Raw genomic sequence first — 12500 nt, 5'->3', positions numbered from 1 at the left:
TTTACTTCTGTTTGTTATCATGTGCGATACAAACAGTCTTGCAGGGCGTTTACTTGTGTGTGATATCATGTGCGATGCAAGCGGTCCTGCAGTGTGTTTACTTGTGTGTTATGTGCGATACAAGCAGTGCTGCAATGTGTTTACTTGTGTGTGATCTCATGTGCGATACAAGCGGTCCTGCAGGTTGTTGACTTGTGTGTGATATTGTGTGCAATGCAAGCGATCCTACAACATGTTTACTTGTGTGTGATATCATGTGTGATACAAGAGGTCCTGCAGCATGTTTACTTCTGTGATATCATGTGCGATACAAGCAGTCCTGCAGCGTGTTTACTTGTGATATCATGTGTGATACAAGAGGTCCTGCAGCATGTTTACTTCTGTGATAACATGTGCGATACAAGCAGTCCTGCAGCATGTTTACTTCTGTGATATCATGTGTGATACAAGAGGTCCTGCAACGTGTTTACTTGTGTATGATATCATGTGCGATACATGCGTGATTACTTGTGTGTGATATCATGTGCTGCAGCATGTTTACCTGTGTGTGTGATATCATGTGCGATACAAGAGATCCTGCAGCATGTTTACTTGTGTGTGATATCATATGCGATACAAGAGATCCTGCAGTATGTTTACTTGTGTGTGATATCATGTGTGATAGAAGCGGTCCTGCAGCATGTTTACTTTTGTGATATCATGTGTGATACAGGCGGACCTCCTGCATGTCTACTTGTGTGTTATCATGTGCGATACAGGCGGGCCTCTAGCATGTTTATTTGTGTGATATCATGTGCGATACAGGCGGCCCTCTGGCATGTTTATTTGTGTGATATTATGTGAGATACAGGCAAATCTCCAGCGTGTTTACTTATGTGCGATACCATGTGCAATACAGGTGGTCATGCAACGTGGTTACTTATTTGTGATATCATGTGCGATACAGGTGCTCCTGCAGCGTGGTTACTTGTGTGTGATATGTGTTATACCAGCAGTCCTGCAGCGTGTTTACTTGTGTGATATCATGTGCGATACAAGCGGTCCTGCAGCGTGGTTACTTGTTTGTGATATCATGTGCGATACAAGCGGTCCTGCAGCGTGTTACTTCTATTTTAGTTAAGTTGTTTACAAAAGCTAAACATGCTAGGCTATAGGCCACGAGGAGCTAGCAGCTACACAACAGCTAAGCACACAATAGCACACAAGCTAGACATTATGAACAATAAAACAGCACATTTGTGAAAATAAACAAATATCAAATAATTATAGTTGCATATTACTTACACATACAAAGAGTCCAAGGCATAGTAGAAAGTATCCAGTAACAAACGTGTCCGCATCATTCAACTTACTGCGTCATGAGCTTAACTTCATGAATTATTGTTGACGAGGTGTCGCCAAAAAAATCAAAAAACAATTACCACTCTACTATAACTTAATGACAGCATAAGCCCATTCCAGACGGTTAATAATGATTGAACTGCGATCTACTCCCGCTAACGTCTTTTCTTGCTAGCTTAGCCAACACATTGTCTCCATTGCAGGAACAAAATGTAAATATCATTTACATGAAGTACAACATGTGACATTAAAAGAAACACATTCAAACAAAAGTGCTAACGTGATGCTAATTGATGTTAAATATGCCATATACATGCTACTGATTAGCATGAGCGATTTTACATGGCGATTTCAACAGCTTGTCAACAAAGATGCGCGTCACAATTGTGTGATAAGTACCATACTTGCAGTATCAACACTTTGTAGGACTCGTGGCACATTCATCCCGATGGCAAAGACTACTTCCTGACTACGGCAACACACCGAGGACAAACACAAAGTGAATGCCGACTTGCAAACGACACTCAGGAGTGTAAGAAAACAAAACACATTCAAACAAAAGTGTTAACGTGATGCTAATTGATGTTAAATATGCCATATACATGCTACTGATTAGCATTAGCGATTTTACATGGCGATTTCAACAACCATTTAACTAAGATGCGCGTTACAATCAAACGTCTGGTGTGTGATAAGTACGATACTTACAGTATCAACACTTTGTAGGACTCGTGGCACATGCATCCCGATGGCAAAGACTACTTCCTGACTACGGCAACACACCGAGGACAAACTCAAAGTGAATGCCGACTTGCAAACGACACTCAGGAGTGTAAGAAAACAAGACAAATTCAAACAAAAGTGCTAACTTGATGCTAATTGATGTTAAATATCCCATATACATGCTACTGATTAGCATTAGCGATTTTACATGGCGATTTCAACAACCATTTAACTAAGATGCGCGTTGCAATCAAACGTCTGGTGTGTGATAAGTACGATACTTACAGTATCAACACTTTGTAGGACTCGTGGCACATGCATCCCGATGGCAAAGACTACTTCCTGACTACGGCAACACACTTAAGACAAACTCAAAGTGAATGCCGACTTGCAAACGACACTCAAGAGTGTAAGAAAACAAGACGCATTCAAACAAAAGTGCTAACTTGATGCTAATTGATGTTAAATATCCCATATACATGCTACTAATTAGCATTAGCGATTTTACATGGCGATTTCAACAACCATTTAACTAAGATGCGCGTTACAATCAAACGTCTGGTGTGTGATAAGTACGATACTTACAGTATCAACACTTTGTAGGACTCGTGGCACATGCATCCCGATGGCAAAGACTACTTCCTGACTACGGCAACACACTTAAGACAAACTCAAAGTGAATGCCGACTTGCAAACGACACTCAGGAGTGTAAGAAAACAAAACACATTCAAACAAAAGTGCTAACGTGATGCTAATTGATGTTAAATATGCCATATACATGCTACTGATTAGCATTAGCGATTTTACATGGCGATTTCAACAACCATTTAACTAAGATGCGCGTTTCAATCAAACATCTGGTGTGTGATCAGTACGTTACTTACAGTATCAACACTTTGTAGAACTCGTGGCACATGCATCCCGATGGCAAAGACTACTTCCTGACTACGGCAACACACTTAAGACAAACTCAAAGTGAATGCCGACTTGCAAACGACACTCAGGAGTATAAGAAAACAAGACGCATTCAAACAAAAGTGCTAACTTGATGCTAATTGATGTTAAATATCCCATATACATGCTACTGATTAGCATTAGCGGTTTTACATGGCGATTTCAACAACTTGTCAACAAAGATGTGCGTTACAATCAAACGTCTGGTGTGTGATAAGTACGTTACTTACAGTATCAACACTTTGTAGGACTCGTGGCACATTCATCCAAATGGCAAAGACTACTTCCTGACTACGGCAACACACTTAAGACAAACTCAAAGTGAATGCCGACTTGCAAACGACACTCAGGAGTGTAAGAAAACAAGACGCATTCAAACAAAAGTGCTAACTTGATGCTAATTGATGTTAAATATCCCATATACATGCTACTGATTAGCATTAGCGATTTTACATGGCGATTTCAACAACCATTTAACTAAGATGCGCGTTACAATCAAACGTCTGGTGTGTGATAAGTACGATACTTACTGTATCAACACTTTGTAGGACTCGCGACACATGCATCCCGATGGCAAAGACTACTTCCTGACTACGGCAACACACCGAGGACAAACTCGAAGTGAATGCCGACTTGCAAACGACACTCAGGAGTGTAAGAAAACAAGACACATTCAAACAAAAGTGCTAACTTGATGCTAATTGATGTTAAATATCCCATATACATGCTACTGATTAGCATTAGCTGTTTTACATGGCGATTTCAACAACTTGTCAACAAAGATGTGCGTTACAATCAAACGTCTGGTGTGTGATAAGTACGATACTTACAGTATCAACACTTTGTAGGACTCGTGGCACATTCATCCAAATGGCAAAGACTACTTCCTGACTACGGCAACACACTTAAGACAAACTCAAAGTGAATGCCGACTTGCAAACGACACTCAGGAGTGTAAGAAAACAAGACGCGTTCAAACAAAAGTGCTAACTTGATGCTAATTGATGTTAAATATCCCATATACATGCTACTGATTAGCATTAGCGATTTTACATGGCGATTTCAACAACCATTTAACTAAGATGCGCGTTACAATCAAACGTCTGGTGTGTGATAAGTACGATACTTACTGTATCAACACTTTGTAGGACTCGCGACACATGCATCCCGATGGCAAAGACTACTTCCTGACTACGGCAACACACTTAAGACAAACTCAAAAGTAATTTGGGTTTTTGGCGACAGCTAGTGGCCACAATAATGATTTTCTACGTGCAAATATTGACAAATGTGCTGTTTTACACTGCAATATTGTTCAATTATTACGTATGTCTAGCTTGTGTGCTATTGTGTGCTTAGCTGTTGTGTAGCTGCCAACTCCCATTCGCCGATAGCCGAGCATGTTTAACTTTTGTGTCCCCCACCCGTGTTTGCAGACGCCGTCCGTCTCCCCGCCGGATATTATGGGGTGTGCTTGCTGCAAGCAGAAGAAGTCCGCCAAACTCGAAGCCGCCACGTTAGCCGCCGCCGCCAACGCGTCGGAGCTGTCGCCTAGCAACGTGGACGGCGGCGCGTCCACGGGCTCGGTGCAGGGACGCTACTGTCCCGACCCCACGCAGGCCATCCCGGACTTCAACCAGGGCTTCTCGTCCGCCGCCGTCTTCGCCAACGCCAACGCGCAGCAGTGGGCGGGCAGCATCACAGGTTTTCTTCGCCCTATTCAATATGGCGGCTTTGTTTCTCAGTTGGCAATAAACGACGAGTCCTTGCTTGCAGGCGGCGGCGTCACGCTCTTCATCGCCCTCTACGACTACGACGCTCGCACGGAGGATGACCTCACCTTCCAGAAAGGAGAGAAGTTCCAGATCATCAACAACACGTAAGCGCTCGTTCACAACTTAGCACTTTTATCCTCTTTTATCGTCGACAACGTGTCTAAATATGTGCTTATTATTGCAAGTCATGCTTCAGAAATGTTACAAATAAAATTCATGATTTTCTTACCAAAACCCCCAAAAGCAGTGAAGTTGTCACGTTGTGTAAATGCTAAATAAAACGAGAATACAACAAATCCTTTTCAACTTATATTCAATTGAGTAGACTGCAAAGAGAAGATATTTCCTGTTCACTTTACGAAGCAGCTTGGCATTGTCTTGCTGAAATAAGCAGGGGCGTCCATGGTAACGTTGCTTGGATGGCAACATATGTTGCTCCAAAACGTGTATGTACCTTTCAGCATTAATGGAGCCTTCACAGATGTGTAAGTTACCCATGTCTTGGGCACTAATACACCCCCATACCATCACACATGCTGGCTTTTACACTTTGCGCCTGGAACAATCCGGATGGTTCTTTTCCTCTCCACTGTTTCCAAAAACAATTTGAAATGTGGACTCGTCAGACCACAGAACACTTTTCCACTTTGTATCAGTCCATCTTAGATGAGCTCGGTGTACACAGTTTTTTTTTTGTTTTTTTTGTATTTTTAGCGAGGGTGACTGGTGGGAGGCTCGCTCTTTGGACACTGGGAACGCTGGTTACATCCCATCCAACTATGTGGCCCCTGTGGACTCCATACAGGCTGAGGAGTGAGTACACACTTTATTGTACTTCTTACCTTCTTCAGACCGCCCTCTCTACATATATAAATATGTGTATTTACAACATTAATAATATATACATACTATGTAAATATAATATTTATTTATTTTCTATTTATATTTTGTTTGTAATTGTCAAACTGTTCAGCCTATTCGGGAATCGCGGGCTTTTCCCTTGACAAATTCCAAAAAATTCCCAGATTTCCAGAATTTCCGGAACATTTTTCCCATTCAAAATGAATTGGCCATTTTTCAAACTTCCACCATTTTTACATTTTTCAACCGATTCCACCTTCAACATATTCCACTCATCCTGGAAATTCAAACTTTCAAGTTCAAAACACTTCCAGGAATTCCCAGAATTCCCTTTTTTTTCGAACCTTATTTCTGGCGACTACTCCTACATTTGTCAATCGTTCTACCAACAAAACATTCCTCTTATTCAGGACAAAAAGCAAACTTGTTTTTTGAACTGAAAAAATTCCCACTTTTCCCGAAATTCCAAAATTTCCATGAAATTCCCATTGAGATGAATGGAACAGTTCTCAAAGTTCCACAATTCCCACTTTTTTTTTTTTATCCAATTCAAACTGTTCCAACCTCAAAATTTTCAGCTTGTTCAAAATTCTGTGCTCTCCTTCAAACATTTAAAAAACAAATTCCCAAATTTCCCAGAATTCCCACTTTTCCGTGACATTTTTCCCATTCAAAATGAATTGACCATTTTTCAAACTTCCACCATTTCCACATTTTCCAACCCATTCCACCTTCAACATATTCCACTCATCCTGGAAATTCAAACTATAATTTTTTCAAGTTCAAAACAATTCCAGGAATTCCCAGAATTCCCTTTTTTTCCAAACCTTTTTTTACCCTTTTTTCTGGCGACTACTCCTTCTACATTTTTCAACCCACTTCAACCGTTGTACCAACAAAACATTCCTCTTAATCAGGACAAAAAAACTATTTTTCTTTTTTAACTGGAAATATTCCCCGTTTTCCTGAAATTCCTGGAATTCCTTAATACCATTTCTCAATTAAAAATGTTACTACTTCAACATTTCTCGACTGATTTGAAAAATTCCAACACCAACCATTTCAACTCATTCAGATCTTTTAACATTTTCCAAAAAAATCCCACTTCTCCCGAAATTCCCACATTTCCATGAAATTCCCATTGAAATGAATAGGACAGTTTTCAAAGTTCCACAATTCACACATTTTTTATCCGATTCAAACCGTTCCAACTCCAAAATATTCAGCCTGTTCAAAATCGTGTGCTCTCCTTCAACAATCTAAATTCCCACATTTCCAAGAATTCCCAGTTTTCAGGGACATTTTACACATTCAAAATGAATTGGCCATTTTTCAAACTTCCACCATTTTTACATTTTTCAACCGATTCAAACCATTCCACCTTCAACATATTCCACTCATCCTGGAAATTCAAACTTTCAAGTTCAAAACACTTCCAGGAATTCCCAGAATTCCCTTTTTTTTCAAACCTTATTTCTGGCGACTACTCCTACATTTGTCAATCGTTCTACCAACAAAACATTCCTCTTATTCAGGACAAAAAGAAAACTTGTTTTTTGAACTGAAAAAATTCCCACTTTTCCCGAAATTCCAAAATTTCCATGAAATTCCCATTGAGATGAATGGAACAGTTCTCAAAATTCCACAATTCCCACATTTTTTTTTATCCGATTCAAACTGTTCCAACCTCAAAATTTTCAGCTTGTTCAAAATTCTGTGCTCTCCTTCAAACATTTAAAAAACAAATTCCCAAATTTCCCAGAATTCCCACTTTTCCATGACATTTTTCCCATTGAAAATGAATTGACCATTTTTCAAACTTCCACCATTTCCACATTTTCCAACCCATTCCACCTTCAACATATTCCACTCATCCTGGAAATTCAAACTATAATTTTTTCAAGTTCAAAACAATTCCAGGAATTCCCAGAATTCCCTTTTTTTCAAACCTTTTTTTACCCTACTCCTTCTACATTTTTCAACCCACTTCAACCGTTGTACCAACAAAACATTCCTCTTAATCAGGACAAAAAAACTATTTTTCTTTTTTAACTGGAAATATTCCCCGTTTTCCTGAAATTCCTGGAATTCCTTAATACCATTTCTCAATTAAAAATGTTACTACTTCAACATTTCTCGACTGATTTGAAAAATTCCAACACCAACCATTTCAACTCATTCAGATCTTTTAACATTTTCCAAAAAAATCCCACTTCTCCCGAAATTCCCACATTTCCATGAAATTCCCATTGAAATGAATAGGACAGTTTTCAAAGTTCCACAATTCACACATTTTTTATCCGATTCAAACCGTTCCAACTCCAAAATATTCAGCCTGTTCAAAATCGTGTGCTCTCCTTCAACAATCTAAATTCCCACATTTCCAAGAATTCCCAGTTTTCAGGGACATTTTACACATTCAAAATGAATTGGCCATTTTTCAAACTTCCACCATTTTTACATTTTTCAACCGATTCAAACCATTCCACCTTCAACATATTCCACTCATCCTGGAAATTCAAACTTTCAAGTTCAAAACACTTCCAGGAATTCCCAGAATTCCCTTTTTTTCAAACCTTATTTCTGGCGACTACTCCTACATTTGTCAATCGTTCCACCAACAAAACATTCCTCTTATTCAGGACAAAAAACAAACTTGTTTTTTGAACTGAAAAAATTCCCACTTTTCCCGAAATTCCAAAATTTCCATGAAATTCCCATTGAGATGAATGGAACAGTTCTCAAAGTTCCACAATTCCCACATTTTTTTTTATCCGATTCAAACTGTTCCAACCTCAAAATTTTCAGCTTGTTCAAAATTCTTCAAACATTTAAAAAACAAATTTCCCAGAATTCCCACTTTTCCGTGACATTTTTCCCATTCAAAATGAATTGACCATTTTTCAAACTTCCACCATTTCCACATTTTCCAACCCATTCCACCTTCAACATATTCCACTCATCCTGGAAATTCAAACTATAATTTTTTCAAGTTCAAAACAATTCCAGGAATTCTCAGAATTCCCTTTTTTTCAAACCTTTTTTTACCCTTTTTTCTGGCGACTACTCCTTCTACATTTTTCAACCCACTTCAACCGTTGTACCAACAAAACATTCCTCTTAATCAGGACAAAAAAACTATTTTTCTTTTTTAACTGGAAATATTCCCCGTTTTCCTGAAATTCCTGGAATTCCTTAATACCATTTCTCAATTAAAAATGTTACTACTTCAACATTTCTCGACTGATTTGAAAAATTCCAACACCAACCATTTCAACTCATTCAGATCTTTTAACATTTTCCAAAAAAATCCCACTTCTCCCGAAATTCCCAAATTTCCATGAAATTCCCATTGAAATGAATAGGACAGTTTTCAAAGTTCCACAATTCACACATTTTTTATCCAATTCAAACCGTTCCCACTCCAAAATATTCAGCCTGTTCAAAATCGTGTGCTCTCCTTCAACAATCTAAATTCCCACATTTCCAAGAATTCCCAGTTTTCAGGGACATTTTCCACATTCAAAATGAATTGTCCATTTTTTTTAAACTTCCACAATTCGCACATTTTCATCCTATTCAAACTATTCCAACATCAACATATTCAAACTAACACTTTCCCAAGTTCCAAACAAAATTCAGTATTTCCTGGAAATTCAACTCTTCAACATTCCAACTATTCTTACATTCATACTAAATCCTGTCAGTATTTCACTTCAACTTCAGCATTGGAGCATTCACACGCAATTCCTTCAGGAATTGCCTCATCTAGTTGGTTCAATATTATTTACTTCAAGTTATTACAGTATGTCTCTTTATACATATTTATTTAATTTTTAGCCAAAGGGGACGCATTTCAATTTCTTACACACACTTGTTATTTCATATGTTGACCAGAGGGGGAGCACTTTTAAAAGCGACACACAGTCACTTTGAAAAATCCCTCTTTTTTTGGGACCACCCTAACTTTGATAGATTTCACCACCAGGGGTGTAAATGAGACATTCTCTATGCAATGGTTTTCCATATTGGGACCATGATTTATGTCACACTTCCTCATATGGAAGCTACTTTTCCTTCTTGGTGTCTCACGAAGGGTACGAATACAAGAACACACACACACACACACACACACACACACACACACACACCTTCTAGAGACCCTCCAAAAAATGCCTACCTCTTTAGGACCACCCTTTCTAGATATATAAATATTAGTATTTACAACATTAATAATATATACATACTATGCAAATATAAAAAAGGTAAGCTTTTAGTTATTTTAAAAAATGTTTAATTTTTTTGTTTGTAATTGTTTTTTAATCGTCATTATTTACTTAAAGTTATTACAGTATGTCTCTATATACGTATTTATTTAATAAATTTTGGCCAAAGTGTGCACATTTCAAATTTTTTACACACACTTGTTATTTCATATGTTGACCAGAGGGGGAACACTGCAAATTTCTACACACACTTGTTATTTCATATGTTGACCAGATGGGGAGCACTTCAAATTTCTACATACACTTGTTATTTCATATGTTGACCAGAGGGGGAGCACTTCAAATTTCTACACACACTTGTTATTTTATATGTTGACCAGATGGGGCGCACTTCACATCTCTACACACACTTGTTATTTCATATGTTGACCAGAGGGGGAACACTTCACATTTCTACACACACTTGTTATTTCATATGTTGACCAGAGAGGGAACACTTCACATTTCCACACACTTGTTATTTCATATGTTGACCAGAGGGGGGAACACTTCAAATTTCTTACACACACTTGTTATTTCATATGTTGACCAGATGGGGGAACACTTCAAATTCCTACACACACTTGTTATTTCATATGTTGACCAGATGGGAGAACACGTCAAATTTCTACACACACTTGTTATTTTATATGTTGACCAGATGGGGCGCACTTCACATCTCTACACACACTTGTTATTTCATATGTTGACCAGAGGGGGAACACTTCACATTTCTACACACACTTGTTATTTCATATGTTGACCAGAGAGGGAACACTTCACATTTCCACACACTTGTTATTTCATATGTTGACCAGAGGGGGGAACACTTCAAATTTCTTACACACACTTGTTATTTCATATGTTGACCAGATGGGGGAACACTTCAAATTCCTACACACACTTGTTATTTCATATGTTGACCAGATGGGAGAACACGTCAAATTTCTACACACACCAGTTATTTCATATGTTGACCAGATAGGGGAACACGTCAAATTTCTACACACACTTGTTCTTTCATATGTTGACCAGAGGGGGAGCACTTTTAAAAGCGACACACAGTCAATTTGAAAAATCCCTCCTTTTTTTGTGTGTGGTAATACAAGAACACACACACACACACACACACACATACACACACACACACACACACACACACACACACACACACACACAGCACCTGTTTTCTTCGCCCTGACCTGAGCTGTGTTCCCATGGCGACAGGTGGTATTTTGGAAAGATGGGGAGGAAGGATGCAGAGAGACAGCTGCTGGGCCACGGAAACCAGAGGGGGACTTTCCTCATACGAGAGAGCGAGACCACCAAAGGTTGACCACACACACACACACACACACACACACACACACACACACACACACACACACACACACACACACACACACACACACACTTCATGTATAGAAGGTTTGGAAAAAAAAAAAATGCACGACTGTATTTCACAAGCGTGCGTAGCGCTCCTCCGTGGTTGCCACGGTGATATTTTGAGCGCGCAGGTATAAGGTGACGTCCCCGCTGTGCCGCAGGCGCCTACTCGCTGTCCATCCGGGACTGGGACGACAACAAGGGCGACCACGTCAAGCACTACAAGATCCGCAAGCTGGACAACGGCGGCTACTACATCACCACGCGCTCCCAGTTTGACACCGTGCCGCAGCTGGTGGAGCACTACACAGGTGAGGTGGCGCCCCCTAGCGGCCGGTGCTCGAAGTGGTGTTGTTATTATGCGTAATAGCAGAGCCAACGCTCGCGCTCTCCTCATTTACGTTTGCTCGTGTGGCGCCCAGAGAGGGCCGCGGGGCTGTGCTGCCGCCTGATCGGCAGCTGCAAGCGGGGCATGCCGAAGCTGGCCGACCTGTCGGTGAAGACCAAGGACATGTGGGAGATTCCTCGCGAATCCCTGCAGCTGATTAAGAAACTGGGCAACGGCCAGTTCGGAGAAGTCTGGATGGGTAGGCCGGATGTGTGGGGGAGGGGCGGGGCACACCTGGGCCATACTAATACTAGATCGTGTGACGTATGTGTTGGGACACACCTCGCTGGCTGAAGTTGAGGGCCACCATCAGTGACCTCACAAACTCTGGAGAGAAGTGTCCCGATACTTTTGCCCGGTTGTTGCATGTGCATGCGTCATCATCTCACCCACCTCTTTGTCACCCTCCTTCCATCACCCTTTCCACTCATCGCCGTGCCGTCACAGAGACTAACGACGGGCTGTGCTACTACCTGACCAAGCCGTGCCATAACTCCACGCCGCTCACCAGGGGCCTGGGCCGGGACGCCTGGGAGGTGGCCCGGTCCACGCTGGCCCTGCGCAGGAAGCTGGGCCAGGGCTGCTTCGGGGACGTGTGGATGGGTAAGCCTGTGGTGCCCCCTGCAGTTCAGAGTGTGTCACACTCTGTCACTGCCTTATTCTGCAGTGCTGCTTTTATTTGATTTATTTTTTATATTTTATTTTAATTGTTTTTTTTGTTTGTTTTTTTGTTTTTATGTGGTTTTGTTTAGTTTTGGGGGGGGGGGTTTATAGTTTTTTTTTGTTTTGTTCTAATTTTATTTTAT

The 12500-nt window shown here is 40.3% G+C and overlaps 1 protein-coding gene across 3 annotated transcripts in view; it reads left to right on the top strand.

The window, feature by feature from the left end:
* The window catches only part of yrk (Yes-related kinase), a 48439-nt gene that overhangs the window by 24826 nt on the left and 11113 nt on the right, over nt 1–12500 (top strand). The window contains exons 3-9 of one of the 3 annotated variants that reach the window (XM_062047246.1): nt 4456–4723; nt 4796–4898; nt 5509–5607; nt 11148–11251; nt 11468–11617; nt 11729–11893; nt 12142–12297. In XM_062047246.1, the coding sequence (XP_061903230.1) occupies nt 4483–4723; nt 4796–4898; nt 5509–5607; nt 11148–11251; nt 11468–11617; nt 11729–11893; nt 12142–12297 (1018 nt within the window). In that variant the 5' untranslated portion in view covers nt 4456–4482. The remainder of the gene's footprint in view (nt 1–4455; nt 4724–4795; nt 4899–5508; nt 5608–11147; nt 11252–11467; nt 11618–11728; nt 11894–12141; nt 12298–12500) is intronic. The other 2 variants (XM_062047245.1, XM_062047244.1) reach the window with 2 other exon arrangements.

This window comes from Entelurus aequoreus, linkage group LG05 (assembly GCF_033978785.1).
Source record: "Entelurus aequoreus isolate RoL-2023_Sb linkage group LG05, RoL_Eaeq_v1.1, whole genome shotgun sequence".
In the NCBI taxonomy this organism is placed as follows: domain Eukaryota; kingdom Metazoa; phylum Chordata; class Actinopteri; order Syngnathiformes; family Syngnathidae; genus Entelurus; species Entelurus aequoreus.
This window is presented reverse-complemented; position numbering and strand designations above follow the sequence as displayed.